General features: G+C 37.9%; 1 protein-coding gene across 4 annotated transcripts in view; it reads right to left on the reverse strand.

The window, feature by feature from the left end:
* The window catches only part of LOC124804395 (leukocyte tyrosine kinase receptor), an 874407-nt gene that overhangs the window by 121734 nt on the left and 730606 nt on the right, over positions 1–22067 (reverse strand). For all 4 annotated transcript variants that reach the window (XM_047264751.1, XM_047264750.1, XM_047264749.1 and 1 more), the window contains one exon: positions 9472–9697. In XM_047264751.1, coding sequence (XP_047120707.1) covers positions 9472–9697 — 226 coding nt within the window. The remainder of the gene's footprint in view (positions 1–9471; positions 9698–22067) is intronic.

Here is a 22067-nt window from a genome sequence, read left to right on the forward strand (position 1 = left end):
AACCAAAATCGAGACTCATCTGACCAGACCACAGTTTTCCATTTGTCTAGGGTCCAACCTATAGGGTCACAAGCCCAGAATGCTGCTGCACAAGGGACTCATGTAGGTTGTCTGCTGACAGCCAATTAACATCAAATTTTGCTGCACTAGCCTAATGGATACATTTATCACACTCCCCACATTGATTTCCTCAGTTACTTTATGCAGTGTTTCTTGTCTGTAGGTACTGACAATTCTACACAAATGTTGTTGCTCTGCTTTGTTGAGTGCAGGTTGTCAGTCACTGTTTTGTCTGTGGTAGGAGGTAATGCCTGAAATTTTGTAATCTTGGCACATTCTTGACACTGTGGTTCTTGGAATATTGAATTCCCTAACTATTTCCTAAATGGAATATCCATATGTCTAGCTTCAACTACCAATCCACATTAAATGTCTGTTAATTCTCGTAATGTGGCCATAATCATATCGAAAACTTTTTCACATGAATCACTTGAGTACAAATGACAGCTCTGCCAATACACTGTACTTTTATACCTTGTGTATGTGACACTACCACTATCTGTGTAAATTGAAGTGTTAAGAAGTCTTGTCCGAAGGTATCTGTCTCAAGTGCATCCTTGTACAGAAGTGAAATATGGATGATAAGCAATTTCAGGCAAGAAGAGAATTAAAGTTCTGGACATATGGTGCTTTAGATGGGTGCTACAGATTAGATGGGTAGACTGAATAACAAATGGGGAGGTACTAAAACGAACAGGGGAAGAAAGAAATTCGTGAAACAACTTGACTAAAAGAGAGGGATTGGTTTGTAGGAGACATTTTGAGGCAACAAGGAATGTCAGTTGGGTAACTGGTAATTAATGGAATTTGGGTGACCAGTGACGGGAGGGGGGGACTTAGTCATGAATACAGCAAGCAGGTTCAAAAGGATGTATTGCAGTAGTTATTCAGAGATGAACAGGCTCACATTAGACCATTTTTAAGAGTGAATATCACAACAATAAAGTCTGTTGCACAAGCATTTTTAACATAACCACAATTTTGTAATTTATTAGTTATCTGAAATTGTGTTTTTTCTTTTTCCCAATGCTTTTGTTACATAAAATAACACATTAGCAATGCAGATCTTTTCTTGTTGTATTGATGGATATAATTTTTGTGTAATATTGTAATAATGTGGGAATTCTAATGAAATAAATCTGTTGGAATAGATTAACAGCCTTAAACTGTGTATCACAAATGTTGCTCTGCTTGAAATCGCACTGAACCTTGCCCATTGTAGCTTGTTTGGCTGTTCCTTGGCATACTGCACACACGATGGTTGGAACCTTACTGCTCAGGCTTGTACCGCTCCTAGGCAGTGGGCCTCCTGAGGTGTCCTCTATATGAAGAGGGTTCTTGCAATGATGCACTGCCAGTTTTAACTGGTGCCAAGCACACACAGCTGGGTTACGTCAGAAGGTACCACAGGCCATCCTGTATCCTGGTTTGTAACATGGGTGCTTATTCATTAACATCTTCAAAGATGAAAATATCTCTAAAATGTTGACTGTAGAGCCTTCAAATGGGAGGCAACTGACATCTCTACACAATACCTGCCCTATACATGCGTGATTTACTTACTACCTGAACCTGTGAGACTGCATACCCAAAGTGCACATGCATTCCTGGTTACTTCCATACTTTTCTATGATGATTATCAGACATCAAACAAATCCTGCACCTGTCGGACAAGTGAATCTGATGTTACCACAGTACTGGGGTGTTTTTGCTGTTATTCATAATGGAGGCCTAGAGGCAAAATAAATTCTGTGGAGATGGTTGCATAATGTCTGAATTAATGTATGAGGGATGGAAATTAAGTAATGAGACTGCTCACTTCCTATCGTGTAGCCTAATGCGTGGAGGTTGATACTGGAAAACAGTTGCCCTTGAATTTAAAGAGGACCCACCATTAGTTTCATCTTTCTGTCTGTTTTACTTTTCTTTTGAACATTGGCTGAGGAGCATGTTGTTCGGTAATAGCGCCATGAGCATGGTAAACTTAAAAATCAAGCAATGAGTTAACCTCAAGTTCCTTATGAAAGTAAGAAATCACCAACACAATGTTTTCATACACTAAAGGAGGTGTTTGGTGATAATACTGTATTATGTGCATGAGTTTTTGAAAGGAACAAACGGTTCTCAAAATGTTGGGAAGAGATTGAAGATGATGAACATCCCAGTTGATCTGTGAATTCAAGAACTGAAGCACATGTTTAAAAAACGAATGAAATGGTGAGTAATGACAACAATTTTCAGTTGTCAAAAGAATTGTGGGAACAAGTTTTCAATCAATAAACACAAGCTATGCAAATCATATGGGAGCTGCAAATCTTCTTAGGCAGTTTACAAGTATATCTTACTTATTGCTAAAGTTGTCATGATAGACATTAAAGTATTGACAATCTACAAATACATAAGCACCAGATGACCTTCTCCTTCTTCTTCAGCTGTTTAATAGTATTTGCTTGCAAATTATACAAAATGCAGAATTTAACTTTAAGAAAAATTCTAAAAGACACTCAATACTCTTGCTGGTGTGGGAGATAGTGAATTTATTGGTTGGATAAATCATATGGGGTCTTATGAAACAGTGAGACAACTCCATGAAGCTGGAATCACATTGCAGTCAATGGCTGAGCAAAAATTCTGGGAGCTTTGCATTGTTGAACAAAGCATTTAACACACCACTTAAAAATGTTGCTCTGCATTACCAATACTTAGTGCTGTTTGTCACTGGGAAAATAATAAAGAAGGAATTTAAACTCTACATTCATGACACCTTGACAGTAACTTTGAATCAACTTCTGTGACCCTTTTGTGAATAAGAATTGTGTCTTTTAGACTTAGGAATATTTGTAGCACAAAGACATCTGTTAAAATATTGAGTATAATCTAATTAATTCACAACCAGCAAAAATGCAAGGAACCTAACATCCCAATATAAAACTTCCTGACAGGTCAAAGACGGGTAGCAGATCACAACTTGCAACTGGGCTCTTGTCTTTGGTAGACAACATTCTTATCAAATGAGCTATCCAATCACAACCAAGACCCCCCTCCCCCCAGCCCACCCATACAGCTTCACTATGGTGAAAAAGACAGCTCATTCAATAAGAAAATTGCTTGGAAAAGGAAAGAAGGACTTGAGAATCAAGTTCTGGTCTGGCACAAAGTTCGAGTCTATAATGAAGTTTTATACTGAAATGAATGTAAAATGTTTAGGCATTATACAGCAAAATAACATTAAACTCACATTTTAATGCATAAAAGATAGGTTGTCAAGAGGAATTTAGTGAAGAGCACTTCTGAATATGTAAAGGCAACATGATTGCTTTTTTCATTACATTCTGAGGCATGGATTTATATTCTGGGGAAATAGGAAAAAAAAATTAATAAATAAATGAAATTCTTGTGTTTTGGAAGAAGGCAATCAGTGTAATGGCAAGGGTAGATAGTAGAACACAATATAAAGCTTTGCTAATTAAGTATAAGGTTTTAACAGTAATTCATTTATAATGGCCGTTCAGTAAAGAATGACCATAACTTTTTGACAATATACCTTTACTCATCCTTATAATCCTGATGATTCTTTTCAAAATAGTATCCTCTGGTTGCAATGCACTTGTCTCAGTATTTTTGACAATCTACAAAGACATGCTTCAGAATTGCCTCCGCAGCCTTCACTACTGCTTCTAATGATCAGAAATGGCTTCAACAAAGGTGTTTCTTCAGGTTAGGGAACAAAAAAGTCAGATGGGCTAAATCTGGACCATAGGGATGGTTAGGGATGCACTTCAAACTGATTTTTGCAAGTTCTGCAGTATCATCATTTGCAATATGTGACTATGCATTATCATGCTGCAGTGTCCAGCCTGTTTCAGGGATATCTGATCTTTTGTACCTGATAAGGACTTGCAATGTTTTCAGGACATCCCTGTAAAATTAAACAATGGAAAGTCCAGGTGGGAATGTGGCAGTTATGAAAAAGCAGTTAAGCTATAGTCGCCTGAAGTAGTCCAGTTATTGATGTGCGTAAGGTACAACATACTGATAAATCATTTCAAGAGTATCAAAAAATAAGATGTCCATTACTTTCTCAACAGGAGCAATTACTTTTGTTTTTTTGGTGGTTGTCAGTAAAAGATATTTTCCACACTAAGCTATGCTGTTGGCTCTCTGGACCAAAATGATGTAGCCAAGCTTCACCAGCAGTGATTACCTTTGGTAGACACTTTGAATCTTCCTCCAACATTAACTTCAGTTGCATGAAAACCTGCAAACAGATGTCCTTTTGTTGGGGAACCTGCAGTCTTGCAAGCCAGGTGCAAAAACAACTCACTTTTGTAAATTTTGTGTTATTAATTTTTGGATGGCACCCAATGAAATTTTCACTATCTCAGAAAGTGTTTGTAAGGTTATTTATCAATCCCCTCTCACAACGATAATATCAGTGTTGATATTTTCTTCTGTAAGAGCAGTAATTGGCATGCTGGGTCCGTCTTCCTTTGAAATTGATTGTCTCCCATCTTTAAACAATTTAAAGCATCTACGGGCTGTGCTGTAGGGAAGAACAGACTCTCCACAGGCCTCCTGTAACATTGCATAGGCCTCAGATAAAATGTTGACATGAAAGCAGAATTTCAAAGCCACATACTGCTCACTGTTGTTGTAGGTGATACTGAACCTATCTCAGTTTGCCTGCTTCTCACAGGCAGGACCCTAAGATTTAATTCTAGCACGAGATACTGTTGTTGTTGTGGTCTTCAGTCCTGAGACTGGTTTGATGCAGCTCTCCATGCTACTCTATCCTGTGCAAGCTTTTTCATCTCCCAGTACCTACGGCAACCTACATCCTTCTGAATCTGCTTAGTGTATTCATCTCTTGGTCTCCCCCTACGATTTTTACCCTCCACACTGCCCTCCAATACTAAATTGGTGATCCCTTGATGCCTCAGAACATGTCCTACCAACCGATCCCTTCTTCTGGTCAAGTTGTGCCACAAACTTCTCTTCTCCCCAATCCTATTCAATACTTCCTCATTAGTTATGTGATCTATCCATCTAATCTTCAGCATACGAATACTTTCAGAAATGACTTCCTGACACTTAAATCAATACTGGATGTTAACAAATTTCTCTTCTTCAGAAACGCTTTCCTTGCCATTGCCAGCCTACATTTTATATCCTCTCTACTTCTACCATCATCAGTTATTTTGCTCCCCAAATAGCAAAACTCCTTTACTACTTTAAGTGCCTCATTTCCTAATCTAATTCCCTCAGCATCACCCGACTTAATTAGACTACATTCCATTATCCTTGTTTTGCTTTTGTTGATGTTCATCTTATATCCTCCTTTCAAGACACTGTCCATTCCATTCAACTGCTCTTCCACGTCCTTTGCTGTCTCTGACAGAATTACAATGTCATCAGCGAACCTCAAAGTTTTTATTTCTTCTCCATGAATTTTAATACCTACTCCGAATTTTTCTTTTGTTTCCTTTACTGCTTGCTCAATATACAGATTGAACAACATCGGGGACAGGCTACAACTCTGTCTTACTCCCTTCCCAACCACTGCTTCCCTTTCATGTCCCTCGACTCTTATAACTGCCATCTGGTTTCTGTACAAATTGTAAATAGCCTTTCGCTCCCTGTATTTTACCCCTGCCACCTTTAGAATTTGAAAGAGAGTATTCCAGTCAACATTGTCAAAAGCTTTCTCTAAGTCTACAAATGCTAGAAACGTAGGTTTGCCTTTTCTTAATGTTTCTTCTAAGATAAGTCGTAAGGTCAGTATTGCCTCACGTGTTCCAGTGTTTCTACGGAATCCAAACTGATCATCCCCGAGGTTGGCTTCTACTAGTTTTTCCATTCGTCTGTAAAGAATTTGTGTTAGTATTTTGCAGCTGTGACTTATTAAGCTGATAGTTCGGTAATTTTCACATCTGTCAACACCTGCTTTCTTTGGGACTGGAATTATATTCTTCTTGAAGTCTGAGGGTATTTCGCCTGTTTCATACATCTTGCTCACCAGATGGTAGAGTTTTGTCAGGACTGGCTCTCCCACGGCCGTCAGTAGTTCCAATGGAATATTGTCTACTACGGGGGCCTTGTTTCGACTCAGGTCTTTCAGTGCTCTGTCAAACTCTTCACGCAGTATCGTATCTCCCATTTCATCTTCATCTACATCCTCTTCCATTTCCATAATATTGTCCTCAAGTACATCGCCCTTGTATAGACCCTCTATATACTCCTTCCACCTTTGTGCTTTCCCTTCTTTGCTTAGAACTGGGTTTCCATCTGAGCTCTTGATATTCATACAAGTGGTTCTCTTTTCTCCAAAGGTCTCTTTAATTTTCCTGTAGGCAATATCTATCTTACCCCTAGTGAGATAAGCCTCTACATCCTTACATTTATCCTCTAGCCATCCCTGCTTAGCCATTTTGCACTTCCTGTCAATCTCATTTTTGAGACATCTGTATTCCTTTTTGTCTGCTTCATTTACCGCATTTTTATATTTTCTCCTTGCATCAATTAAATTCAATATTTCTTCTGTTACCCAAGGATTTCTACTTGATTCTTGGCTGCCTTCACTACTTCATCCCTCAAAGCTACCCATTCTTCTTCTACTGTATTTCTTTCCCCCATTCCTGCCATTTGTTCCCTTACGCTCTCCCTGAAACTCTCTACAACCTCTGGTTCTTTCAGTTTATCCAGGTCCCATCTCCTTAAATTCCCACCTTTTTGCAGTTTCTTCAGTTTCAATCTACAGTTCATAACCAATAGATTGTGGTCAGAGTCCACATCTGCCCCTGGAAATGTCTTACAATTTAAAACCTGGTTCCTAAATCTCTGTCTTACCATTATATAATCTATCTGAAACCTGTCAGCATCTCCCGGCTTCTTCCATGTATACAACCTTCTATTATGATTCTTGAACCAAGTGTTAGCTATGATTAAGTTATGCTCTGTGCAAAATTCTACCAGGCAGCTTCCTCTTTCATTTCTTAGCCCCAATCCATATTCGCCTACTGTGTTTCCTTCTCTCCCCTTTCCTACTACCGAATTCCAGTCATCCATGACTATTAAATTTTCATCTCCCTTCACTATCTGAATAATTTCTTTGATTTCATCATACATTTCTTCAATTTCTTCGTCATCTGCAGAGCTAGTTGGCATATAAACTTGAACTACTGTAGTAGGTGTGGGCTTCGTATCCATCTTGGCCACAATAATGCGTTCACTATGCTGTTTGTAGTAGTTTACCCGCATTCCTATTTTCCTATTCATTATTAAACCTACTCCTGCATTACCCCTATTTGATTTTGTGTTTATAACCCTGTAGTCACCTGACCAGAAGTCTTGTTCCTCCTGCCACCGAACTTCACTAACTGCCACTGTATCTAACTTCAACCTATCCATTTCCCTTTTTAAATTTTCTAACCTACCTGCCCGATTAAGGGATCTGACATTCCACGCTCCGATCCGTAGAACGCCAGTTTTCTTTCTCCTGATAACGACATCCTCTTGAGTAGTCCTCGCCCGGAGATCCGAATGGGGGACTATTTTACCTCCGGAATATTTTACCCAAGAGGACGCCATCATCATGTAATCATACAGTAAAGCTGCATGCCCTCGGGAAAAATTACGGCTGTAGTTTCCCCTTGCTTTCAGCCGTTCGCAGTACCAGCACAGCAAGGCCGTTTTGGTTATTGTTACAAGACCAGATCAGTCAATCATCCAGACTGTTGCCCTTGCAACTACTGAAAAGGCTGCTGCCCCTCTTCAGGAACCACACGTTTGTCTGGCCTCTCAACAGATACCCCTCCGTTGTGGTTGCACCTACGGTACGGCTATCTGTATCGCTGAGGCACGCAAGCCTCCCCACCAACGGCAAGGTCCATGGTTCATGGGGGGGGGGGGGGGGGGGGGGGGGGGCACGAGATACTATGACCATAAAAAAATTATGACAATTCTTTACGGAACAGCCCTCGTATATATTTTTGGTACCTTTAATTACACATCTTCAAAACCACGTAAAATTACTGCGACAAACCAAAGACATGGTAATTACATGAACTTGTAATTCTCTGCTCTTATCAAAAAATAGATTCAAAAAAATTAATAGCAGCCATGTGTACATGGCAATCAAAACGGATAACAAATTGTCAAAACACATCCTAAGTATGTCAGTCTAAATATTTTGGAAAAATCTGCTCAGTTTCTTGTTAGTAATCCATTTTACTCAATAGAAGGATTTTTAGAAATGCCCAATATTAGCATAACAATGGTAAAATGTATTTTTGTAAAATTAAACAATGGAAAGTCCAGGTGGGAATGTGGCAGTTATGAAAAAGCAGTTAAGCTATAGTCGCCTGAAGTAGCGGTCATGTGTGTGAAGTCTACCTGCTTGTGTGAATGTATGTGTTGTTTTGTTTACTTTTCTGAAGAAGGTTTCAGCCAAATGCTTAGTATGTAACAGTATTTTCACTGTGCCTGTCTGCAGCTCAGTGTGTCATCTTTATGGCATGTGACACTCTATCCTTTTCATAACAATTTTTGTAAAATTTATAAGTGTACTGCTGGAGTCTATTGCATGTACCAGGCTGAATGACTAATAAATAACCTTTATATGAATATGGTATCACAAAATGGGATGTTTGCATCTACTGACAGTGGGAGATCACATCATAATTTACACACAATATAAGGCTGAAAGCTGTTTGCTTCACAAACCCAGCTGTAACTACAGTATGGAACAAGGAGATAATTAGTTGGTTTAGGATAGTCATTTGATTGATGTCTCCATCATGTTATGTTGGTACTTTACTGATACTGCAAACTAATGTACGTACACCCAAATGACCCACCCCAACCTGCTGTTGTTTATTTCTAGATGCTCACTAAACATTTGTTAGCATCAGCTTAGACTATACGGTATCCCTTACAAATGTTAACCCACCAGCCACAGCAAAGAATTGTGTAGTGTTAATAGCTTTGTCCTTAAGCTAGTAGCCTAGTAAAAGGTAAAATAATTATCCTTTCTTCTGCACCTTTCACATTTGCATTCTTAATATCAACTATTTTAAGGATAACAACTACTGTGAAGGTTTTGTTGGGATATAATTCATATCTGACCTTATGCAGTTGATAACCAGAGACAAAAATTTATTTTCTTGTTCTTATATTATGAATAATTCTACTTTAAATGATCAAGAACTGAAAATAAATCAAGATAATTATCTATGACTTACTAAATACTACTGAAGATTTAGTAAAACTGAGAGGGCTGAGTTGATATGTGTGGATTCATGACCAAAAAGGGGTTTCAGCAAACAAAATGTCTTTAATCTAATATTGTCTCATGAATATCAGGCTGTAAGTATAAATTCAAAACATTTGCTAGTATTTTCTCATCACAAATACCTGTGCAACATAGCCCAGCCTCTCAAGTATTGTGGCAAAGTTGGGCCGCTCATCTGGGTTAGGATGCCAGCACTGGGTCATAATACCATAAACTGGAGCAGGACAGTTGCTAGGAGGCTCCAGACGCCCTCCACTAGTTACAAGTTGCATGACTTCCCGGTTTGCACAGCCTGTGTATGGCATGTAACCCAGGGACATTACCTCCCAGAGTAATACACCAAATGACCTGAAAATACATTATCAGAATTTGTGAAAAATCTACATCAGCATATATTTGCTTATGCATATGCAACTTTCATTAATAGAGCACTTAGTCACCTAAAGAATTCACGTGAGTCATAATTCTTTGATCACAAGGCTGAAGAATGAATTCTGCAAAACATCAGGACAGCTGCCACATGCTATTCATTTCATTACTACATATTTCAAGATTAACAAAATAGACTTTATAGGATTCCAAGATGTATACAATAGAATAAATAAAATTCAATAAATTATTCTGTTAAATTTCTTAAAAAAATACTTTTAATGCAAACAAAGAATGTATGTAACAACAGAAAATTCAGGATGGAATAATGACAATATAACGAATAGGATAGATTGCTACTTACCATATAGTGGAGATGTTGAATCGCAGGCAGACATAACAAAAACAGCTAAACAAATAAGCTTTTGGCCAAAAAGCCTTCTCCTGAATTAGACAAAACACACACACACACACACACACACACACACACACACACACACACACACACACACTTACACAAATCATTAAAAAAATGCCCAAAATATATTACATCAAACAACTAGACTGAAAGAAATAAAGCTTCTCACAAGCATAGTCAGGTACATTCCCCAAGATGAGGCTCTAAAGAGGGGAAGAAAAACAGGTTGAGAAGGAACTTAAGCAGACCCAGTTATTCAGTCATGTATTCTTTACCACACTGAGCAATGTTAGGTTCCAAAAGTTAGTTTGTTTGTCAGATATTTTAGGTGCCTACCAGTCCACCACCACATCTGAAGCAGCTTTTTGTCAATTTCTATTTAGTTCTAATTGCATAAAAAATTTAACCATTCATCCCATTTATTCACATGTACAGATTATCTTTCTACACATGTGCATCTAAAGAATCTAATGTTTTTAAGGTGAGCAGTGAAAAGCCTAATAGGAAAGATGAAAAAAAGAAAAAATAGTTAACTTTTAAATAAAAACCTTCATTGGGGTTACGGAACTTGCTCTCTCACACACAGCAGCTGTTGCCTCACAATGTTTTTGCTTGACACGGGTGAGTACAAGAAAGAGGACAGGAGAGATTAAGGGAAGACTGTACTTTGGTGAAGAAGGGGGAGGGGGTAGGGAGGGGGGCTTGTAAAGCAGGAGTTTGCAGAAGTAGGTCAGAGGACAGTTAGGAGGACAACAGTGAGAAGCATATAGAAACAAGATAGGGAAATCAGATAAGCAAAATGAAATGGAAAGGATTAAGTTTCAATGTGTGAGCTAATTGAATGTAGAAGAGTAACAGGTAGGAAGATGCTGATGCAGAATCAGAAGATAAAATGGGCAGGAACAATTTGCAGTCAAGGGGGAAAAGGGGAGGGCGGAGCATAATAGATGGATATAAAAAAGACAGGTTCCTCCTCCCCCCCCCCCCCCTCGCCCCATAAAATTAGTATATGCTCACAGTATTTCTCTCTGTAACATATCATTCATTTCTATAGGTCCTAATGGCTTCAGCCTCCACTAGTTTATGTCCTAACCTGTCTTCTAAATTCCCTACCCCTTCAGCTTTACTCTGTTTCATCCTAATTCTCCAGTACACACTGTTATTTTTATATTCCACACTAGTTCACTCATTAGAAAGTTTCCTTAGCTCTTTATTGATTTGTCATCTTATGGATGCTGAGCTTCTCAGTAAACTTCATCCTTTTTCTCTCTCTTCCCCCCTATATCCCCCTAAATGTCCTGTGTGCACCTGTATGTTCCACCTGAAGTGTGATCATTGTTAACTTCCTCCCATTATATTACTCACTCTGATCACTCCCTGTCCTTTCCACTTACCAATCACCCAACCCAATCAAGATCACTATTTGATGCAGTCAGGTGATAGCATAGGTACATGATAGTGGGCTGTATGTGTGGGGTCTGTACATGCTTTCCGTCTCTAAAGAAGGGCTTTGCCCAAAAACTAAACAGTTTTTGACATTTTATATGAGCCTGTACATTGCTTAGTGATTCCTCTAACTGATGAATAATGATCTATCCTCAAATATGGGTTTTCCACAAATCCAAACAAGCAAGTTTCCAGTATGAAAGCAGCATTTGATGTCTGACAGTGAAAACTATGCCACAGCAGACAGAAAAACAGAAATACAAGTTCAATGGATATTTCTGATTAACTTGAATTCACACCATAAGTTCATATCCATGCTGTGCCAACATCTTTACAAATTTGTTATTCACATTTTATCCATTCACATAATTTATGAATGTTTCAGTAAAAATTATTTTGTTATATTTACTTTTTTTAATTTATTTTTTCAAAATAATCATATAAGACAAACCTCTATTTACTCTCCTCCTTGATTAATTTTGTATATTTGTACCAAAAGCTGCCAACCTGAGCTCTATTGGGATGTCATGCTCTGCTTATCACAAGCCACAAGCAAGGATTAAGGGGGAGTTAAGAAGGAGGAACACTTCAAAATCATTGTTTAAATAAAACTGAATTTTTAAATATAAAATTTCTAAATAAGATTAAAAAGTATAAAATAATTTTGCCTGGCCCCCTATAGATTCCTAACCTTGTGAAAATAGTTCAAAAAATTTGTGATTGAGAATTTTTAATAGCTATGAAAAAACTGGCACAATTTAAAATGAGAAATGTGGGGCACATGCAACAGGTAATAGTAAGTAGGGTGTTCATCTACTTCATCATGCATCACTTATGTATTGCATGTGTCCCACATCTTTTGTTTTGAACCTCACAAGTATTTCCGTAGCTATTAAAAAATCACAATCACAAATTTTCATAACAACCATTTGGGGTTACGAGTCTGAATGTGATTATTTTACACTTTTTTAGTCTGATTTAAAAACTTGGAATATTAAAAATTCATTTCTCTTCAAATAATCTTTTTCTGCTTTTTAGTTGTGTGTGTGTATGAAATTTTTCCATGGATTTAAGACATTTCGATGAAATTACATATATCTCACAAGGAAACCAAAGGTAAAAATTAGTGAGATTTGAGCTCACATGGAGGCTTATCAGCAAATGTTCTCCCCATGAATCATTTGCGGTTGGAACAGGAAAACAGGCACATAGAAGTGGCACACAAAGTACTCTACACCACCACAGAGCAAACAAGAAAGGGAATTAATATTAAATTGTCATCCAGTTCAGAGCTACATTTAAAATTAGCTCCCCAGGAAGTTAGTTTAACATTAATGGTAAAATTTGTACTGAATGGGGGGTGAGATAATATAAATTTTGGTAAAAATAATTGTAAAAGGAGAAAAAAATAGGATCAGGAGACAATCAATAAGAATCACAGAGTGACAGCAGCAGCTCTCTGCAGTTGGTGCACAGAGAACCTTCATGCTGGAGGAAGGCAGCAATCCCTCCAGAATTCACAATTGATGGAAATGCAGGAATTTGGTACAGAAACTATGGCGATACTAGCAGTCGTCATTGAGTAAGTAATTGGAGTACTGTGATGGAGAATTTAATGAGAAACTACCACACTGTCTTTCCCCAGTACATGAAGTTTACAGCTCATGACAGCTTCCTCCTGGATAAAATATTGTAAAGGTAAAGAGTTCTCCTTGCATCAACAGTTGGGGACAAGGTGGAAGGAGATGTAAGGTAAAAAAGAAAATGCTGAACAGAGAGGTCACATGAATTGTTAGGATGATAAGGATGGCAATCACCAAACTAGTGTCAATTACTCTTGCAGTAATTCTTATTTCTTTAGTCTGGACTACTTCAGTAAATTACTTCCACAGTAATATACTCTTTCAGTAATTGTTGGAGAGCTCAACTAAAGTAGTAACACCTGTTTTCTAAAAAAGTAAACCATTTCAGCATACTGCTGGCACGTACATTTCATTTCTGTCTGGAAAACATTTATTGTCAGCCATTACTGCATCACATTTTGACAATAATATTGTGTTAATGTAATCTACAGCTACCACCATCCATCATCGACTGGTGGCATGTGTTAATTTAAGTGGCACTTGCAGCGTGAGATATGAGCTAACAGCAACATGGAGTTGGCCAAGGACAATGTAGGTGTTAAGAAACATTCAAAAAACACACCAGAAACTGAAAAAGAGCTGTTTGCTGGAATAATGAAAAAGTATATAACCACTACTGAATCTAAAAAGCAAAACATTAACATGCTAAAAAGGAAAAAAGATGCTTGGGAAAAAATATACCTACATACAATGTGGAAGCTCTTACACAATGATCACAATGATCACAAATGGTTTGGAAGGACATGAAAACAAAAGCAAAGAAAATGAAAGCTTCATGTAATAAAATACAATTCCAAACTGGTGGTGGAGTAGCTGAGATGAAGACAGGAGATATGAGCCAAATGATTGTTGATATTATTCCACAAGTTTTGAAGGGGATAACTGGAGTTAACGATAATGACACAACTGAAGGTAATGTGGTCCTTTAAACCACCATCGCTGATGACAACTACTCTGACAATGGCAATGAAACTACTGAAAGTGAAACTTTATCTCATGAGAACTGCCTTGCATTCTCTAGTGGGAGCTTATCACAAGGTACACCTATTAAAAAAGGTAGACAACATGCGCTTGCAGTGAAGAACAGGGAGTTGCTGGAAAAAACAGATGAGCTTGATACATTAAAAATGTGTTTAATATGAGAGGAATATAATGCAAAAGTTTTGTTAGTTGAAAGACAAAGAGAAATCATGGAAGAAGAGCGTAACCTGAAAATGGAAGTTATAAATAAGTTCAAGAACAAAATAGAGCAAACCTCAGTTTCCAGTCCAGCAGCCAATATGCTCAAGAAGTTCAGGTTTTTGTAAAGGAATATGAATATCCAACATTTTATAAGCTTGATATTTTTTCAATGATTAATATGTTCCCATTTTTTGCCAGACATAATATTTATGTTTATCGTTTCAATACCGGTGCATGTGACATTTCTAACCAGTGCACTCAAATGTTTATTTACATTAGCAAAATCATAAAAAATAGACATCTTGTTTTTCTTCAAAATAATCAAAACATATTTATTTTATAACTCTGTGTACTGAAGAAAAAAAATAATAATAAAGAAAGACAAAGAAAAAAAAAGAAAAGAAAAGAGCAATTGCTTCTGGCTGAAAGGCATATTGATCAATGTCATACACATCCACAGCATCAGGGTGAAGCATATCTTCGGCTTCTGTTCCTAAGCTGTGCAGACCTGCAGCAATCAAAACAACATTCCCACATTTGTTTTGTTTGTATCACATTGTTTTAGTGAGAATTTGGAAATATTTTTTACAAAAACTGAATGTATGCTCTATTACATGTCTGGTAGCAGTATGGGCTCTTTTGTAACATCCTTGGCTCCTGTATGAGATCAAAACACAGGAGTAATAAGATGTTTGGAGAGAGCATATCCACTGTCTCCAAGAAGCAACCGATCAGACTGTCTATTTTTAAATTCTGCAGCAATTGCGCTATTCCTGCAGTGGAGTGTGCACTGATCTGAAATTTCTTGGCATATTGAAACTGTGTGCCAGACCAAGACTAAAAATCGGGGTCTTTGTCTTTCACGGGCAAGTGCACTGCTGACTGGGCTACACAAGCACAACTCATGACCCATCCTCACAGCTCCACTTCCACCAGTACCCCATCTTCTACCTTCCAAACTTCACAGTAGCTCTCCTGAGAAACTTGCAAGACTAGCACTACTGGAAGAAAGGATATTGCAGAAACATGGCTTAGCCATAGCCTGGGGGATGTTTCCAGAATGAAATTTTCAGTCTGCAATGGAGCATGCAACATTATAAACTTCCAGGCAGATTAAAACTGTGTGCAGGAGTGAGACTTGAACTTGGGACCTTTGCCTTTTGCAGGCAAGTGTGCTACCAACTGAGCAACCTAATCTCTTGCCTTCCAAACTACGCACTAGCTTTTCTGCAAAACTTGCTAGACTAGCACGACTGGAAAAAAAAAAGTATTGTGGAGACATGGCTTAGGCATAACCTGAGCAATGTTTCCAGAACAAAATTTTCATTTTGCAGTGGAGTGTGCACTGATGTGAAACTTCCTGCAGATTAAAACAGTCTGCCACACTGAGACTCGAACTCGGAACCTTTGCCTTTCAAGGCAAGTGCACAACTGACTGAGCTAGCCACGCTTGATTCATGACCCATCCTCACAGCTTCACTTCCACCAGCGTACCACCTTCCAAACTTCGCAGTAGCTGTCCTGCAAAACTTGCAAGACAGGCACTACTGGAAGAAAGGATACTGCAGAGACATGGCTTATCCACAGCCTGGGAGAGGTTTCCAGAATGAAATATTCACTCTGCAGCAGACTGTGCACTGATATGAAACTTCCTCGCAGGCCTTAGTCTGGTACACAGTTTTAATCTGCCAGGAAGTTTCAACTCTACTATTGTCCCAAATGTGTGCATCATACATGGAACACAGCCAATGGCTTACCATGTTCAGAATCTTCTTATTGGCTCCAGAGATGATTTGTGTACTGACAGAAAAGAAATTTTTGTGATTTCTGTATAGTTCTGCTTGTGCTCCAGATGGTGAAAGTATGGGTATCTGTACACAATCTGTGGTCCTCATGACATTTGGGAATGCACCAGTTTGGTAGAATTCCCTTTTGTTCCTTGAGATATTTTCCTGGTTTCACGGCATGGATGCATACAATGGCTTTAAGGCAATTAAACTGTTTATCACACCATTAAAGCTCTTCCAGCAGTAATATGACTGATCGTAATGAGATGCTACAATTTGATGTGTACTTGTGAGAAAGACTTGCAGTCCACAAAAAGCTGCAATCTAGACGACAAAGCAGAGTTCCTATCAGAATTATGCTGCAGTAACAGCTCTAGCATCAAGCTGCAACTCAGCAGATTCCGTATGAAACCCAAACTGCTCTCAGGCTGGTTGATTTGGGGGAGGTGACCAAACAGCAAGGTCATCAGTCCCATCAGATTAGGGAAGGATGGGGAACAAAGTTGGCTGTGCCCTTTCAAAGGAACCAGGTAATACACTGAATTAAGTTACCAACATAGTAGCATAATTTTTGATGGTGCCCTCCGCCAGTAGTGGAGTAAATAAATTTACTTTGGGGGTAAATTAAAAATTTACTCCTGTAATAATTTATTCCTTTAGTTCAGTATCTCGACTGAAAGTCACTGACTTCCTTCCCTCTTAGTAACTTACTACTTTTGTGTCACTTACTCTTAGTTGGTGCTCGCCACCCTAAGGTGACAGTGTGGGAAACTACAAAATCAAAATGTAAAAATGAAAAGGATGCAGATAGATATTTTAAGAATCTGTGAAGATGGCAGAGCAGGAAAAAATCTCACCAGGCAGTGGCAGAGAACCTATATAGTGGTTAAGGAAATCTGCAAGCTTTCAGAGCCAGTGGTTCCTTCTTCTGGCAGAAGGGTTGAAGGGTAAGAAGAGGAATGAAGGAAAAGGGCTGGCAAGGTTTGGGAAATGGAAAGAGTTTGGAAAAGTCACCCAGAATCCTGGGTCAGTGGAGACATACTGGATGGGATGAGAAGTAAGGACATTTCTGCTCTGTATCTATTCAGCTGCAATTTTATTTTCAAAAATGGATTATTTTTGTTGGTGTAGAAAATATAATCGTGCAGATTATATGCCTGAGGTGCTATCAATGCAGCTGAAGAAATGTATGATCATATTAACACTTTGGAGCCAATTAACTTTCTACATACTGTATCAAAGAAAAATTTAATCGAATAAACAGGTCAATTATGAGACAAAATTGCTAGCTATTACTTACCTCCATGAGGTAAAATGTGTAATATTGCTGATAGACACATGTCAAAGCAAAACTGATAAACTTCCTAGTTTCTGGAATAATAGTTCACTCATTAGTGAGGGGTGAGGAATATGTTGGAGAAGACTGAAGGAGAGACACCTCTCTCTTCATCTTTGTCTATCCTCGTCCTCACTACAGGCGGGTCTCCCTCATAGTGGGGTTTGAGTGACTTGCTCTCCTCTAACCTTCTGTGTCTTTACTGGTGAAGGAACTATTACTTCCAAAAGCTAGGTAGTGTATCACTTTTACATGAATCTATGAGCAGTATTATACATTCTGCCTCCTAACGATTAGTACTGACCAGCAATTCTGTCTCATAATTTATTAGAACACACTACATACACCTGATAAGTTTTAACCTTGATTTCTATGATGTATGTCTTATGTTCTTTACTTTCAAATTACTTATGAGCCAATTAAAATCATATTTAAGTTGCTAGGCTACTAGTTTCAACATAGTACAAGGGCTATTCATAAAATAACCTTCAATTTTCTTTTAAAAATTAATGAAAACTTGTAGCTTCATGGTGCTTGAGTGATTCAAAACAGAGACTTAGCCAGTGCTCTGTTGTATTCATTAGTGTGTAAGCAGCAAGCAGCTGAAATGGAAGGTGTCATTCTGTCTCCCACTAGTTATGAGGTATGTTCTGTCACCGACTTCTTGTAAGCAGAAGTAGTAAATGCTGCCAACATTCATTATTAATTGGTCATGTGTATGGAGATGCGTTTACCAGTGAACGTGTTGTGAAAGAGTGGTGCAGAAAATTCAAGGCTGGTCACACTTGATGTGTATGATGAAATTGGCCGAGGAAGACATTCAGATATGGGTTATGAACTTTTATAACACATTGATGAAATTGTGAGATGTGCCTCAGGTTTCAAGGACATACTCTTTAACAATGTCATGGAGAGGTTAGGTTAACATAACATTTGTGCATTGTGGGTACCAAAATACATTTGTGCATGGTGGGTACCAAAATGTCTAAGTGATGTTCACAAAACTGAGAGAATGGTTTTGGCCTTGACATTCCTTCAGCACCACCAAGAGGAGAGAGAGGAATTTCAGAACACAATCATGACTAGCAATGAGACATTGGTGCAATATGTAAACTCCAAAACTAAGGAACAGTACAAACAGTGGATGCAAACTCATTCTCAAAATAAGCCCAAATGTTCAAGCAGAAAATGCCAAGCCGCAAATGGTTACAGTTTTTGGGATTGCCAAAGAATATTGGCAACATATTTTGTGAGAGTAAATGAGAGAAATCACACATTTGTTGTGTTATGATACTAAAAAGGTCAGTCCAAAACAAACTGTGGGATTATTACCAAAGGAATCATTCTCCTTCATGAAAAATTGTGGGCCCATAATGCAAACCAAATTAAAGAAAAACTCAGACAATTTCACTGGGAGATTTTTCAACATCCTCCATACAGACTGGACATGACACTAAGTGGCATTTTCATATATTCCCCAACATGAAGGCCTGGCTGCCTATTCAGTACTTCACTATCAACAATGGAGTCAAGGATGCTGTCAACAACTGGCTGAAGCACCAGGTGGCACTGTTCTTTGATAAAGAAATAGAGAAGCTGGTATCACAGTCAAAAAATATTTGAATTTGGGTGGCGACTGCAGGGAGAAGTAATGTCCAAATGTTAAGTACATACTACGTATTTGAAAATTATCTACTTTCCTTTTTTTAAATAGCTAATCCAAGGTTAATTTATGAACAGCTTCATAATATTGTTTGTTACTAGGAGGTAACATAAGTTCTTTCTTTGAAGCTGTTGTATGATGCATGCACTTACGTCTTGTGGGCTGTGTCAGTGTCACACTGATTGCAGTGTACAAGACAAATTGTTGAAAGTTATTGTGTTCTGTGATGTGTTGATAAATGTGTGAGAACATGTTGGCATTAAAATTGAGGTAATATGGCTTATAGACATCACTTATCAGACTTAGAAATTGAAGAAATCCTGAATAATGACTTACACAGGATAGTCTTTCAGAAAATTCAGAATACAACAATTAATTTGAACTTAAGAGTGATAGCTGTGTTGCAGACAGGAAAGACGTAATTGATTATGAAGAATGTAGTGTACAAATTTCAGGTTTGTTTTTTAATGCACCAACTTGTCCTTTTGCAATGATTGATGTCATTCTGATGCAAAATTTGAATAAGTTTTGTTTGCAAAAAATTCTGAGATCTGGTTTCTTGTTTATAAATTATCAACATAACTGGACTGTATATTGGAGTATTTCAATCAACACACATTTCCAAAAACAAAATCAGAGATAGACAGACATTGTCTCTAAACTTGTGTCATTAGAACTAAAGAATACTAGGTGTGAAAAACAATGTCTTGAGGACACCTCATTAAGAATTTGGTTCTGACCCACTGCATAAACTAAGACCTATCTGGGGGTATTTCATATAATACACAGAACAGTATTTTATCCACCATCAAATCTGACTGTAGATAAAGCAATCTATTCTTTTTGAGGGAGAATTGGATTCTGTATTTACATGAATAATAAACTAGAAAACTATAGGATCAAACTGTAGGCCACCACTGCTTGTGATGCTAAAACATGTTACACATGCAACAACAAAATTTATACCTGAGTAAAAGTAAATACAGAACATATTTTGAACCCTCTATGGTGAAGCCTATGATATTACTTAAAAAAGAAAAATTAAATCCAGAAAATTTATAAATTATGAGACACAATTGTGGGCATCACTTACCTTCATGGGACAAAATATTTAATGCAGCCAATAGTCACAAACAAAGATAAAAGTGATGAAACTTTCTTAGTTTTATGAACCATTAGATCCTTCCATGGGGATGAGAGATGGGCAGGCCATGGGGATGAGAGATGGGCAGGGCAGAGAAAATAAAAAAGAAAGGTCACTCAGAATCCAGGACAAAAGAGACCCATCTGTAGTGAAGATGAGAGTAGACCAAGTTCTTTCATGGTATGGTGAATATCAATGGAAGGCAGAGTGCAATAAGGAAGGAAAATATACTTATGATGATACTTTTTTCAGACTGTGTAAAGTGCAGAAATTAAAGATTATTGCACAAAGTCTTTTTTGTGTAATCAGGAGATTACACTACTAGATTTCTTTTCAGCCTTGTACATACAGTCTAAACTGAGGTGACAGAAGTAATGTGATTACTCCTATTATGGCATAAGACTTCCTTTTGCCTGGTGTAGTGCAGCAACTCGATGTGGCATGGACTCAACAATTTGTTGGAGCCACTGCAGAAATATTGAGCAATTCTGTCTCTCTAGTCATCCATAATTGTGAAAATAGTTGTCAACGTAGGATTTTGTGCACCAACTGACCTCTCTATTATGCCCTATAAACATTTCATGGGATTCATCTCAGGCAATCTGGGTGACCAAACCATTCACTCAAGCTTTCAGAATGTTCTTCAAGTAAATTGTGAACAATTGTGGCCCGCTGACATGGCAATTTGTCATCCATAAAAATTCCACTGCAGTTTGGGAACATAAAATCCATGAATGGCTGAAAATGGTCTTGAAATAGCCAAATGTAGCCATTTCCAGTCAGTGATCATTTCATTCGACCAGAGTATCCAGTCCATTCCAAGTAAATACAGTCAACAACATTATGGAGCCACCATTAGCTTGCACAGTGCCTTTTGGCAACTTGGGTCCATCATTTCGTGGAGTCTGTGCCACAATGAATTCCATCATCAGCTCTTACCAACTGTAATCAGGACTTAGCTGACCAGGCTATGGTTTTCCAGTCAACTAGGGTTCAATGATGTAGTCATGAGTCCAGGAGAGGTTCGGAACATAATGTCACGCTGTTAGCAAAGACACTTTTATCAGTCATCTGTTGTCATAGCCCCTTAATGCCAAATTTCACTGCACTGGCCTAAAGGAATACATTCATCATACATTCCACATTGATTTTTGCACTTGTTTCATGCAGAGTTGCTTGTCTGTTAGTACTGATAACTCTATGCAAATGCCACTGCTCTTGCTCGTTAAGTGGAGGCTATCAACCACTGTATTGTTCATGTCTCAGAACATTGAATTACTTAATGATTTCTGAAATGGAATTTCCAATGCTTCTAGCTACAACTCTAATATTTTCCTGTTCAAAATCTGTTAATTCCTGTCACATGGCCATAATCAAGTCAGAAACCTTTTCAGATGAATCACCTGAGTACAAATGATAGCTCTGCCAATGTACTGTCCTTTCATATCTCGTGTACACAACACAAAAACCACCTATATATGTACACCTTGCTATCCCATGACTTCCATCACCTCAATGTATTTTGCAATATAATTACTAATAATAACTTCAAAATACAAATTATTGTGGGTAAATCGTGGTATCAGATGATAAATTTGAGCCATAGACCATTGAAGAATATGAAACTACATCATGATACAGAATATCACTTACACAAAATATAAAACTGTAGGCTGCACCAATGATATGTAGCAGTTACTGTGAGGACATCTTGAAATGAGAAATTTTAA

Source organism: Schistocerca piceifrons, chromosome 1, assembly GCF_021461385.2.
Source record: "Schistocerca piceifrons isolate TAMUIC-IGC-003096 chromosome 1, iqSchPice1.1, whole genome shotgun sequence".
Taxonomy (NCBI): Eukaryota; Metazoa; Arthropoda; class Insecta; order Orthoptera; family Acrididae; genus Schistocerca; species Schistocerca piceifrons.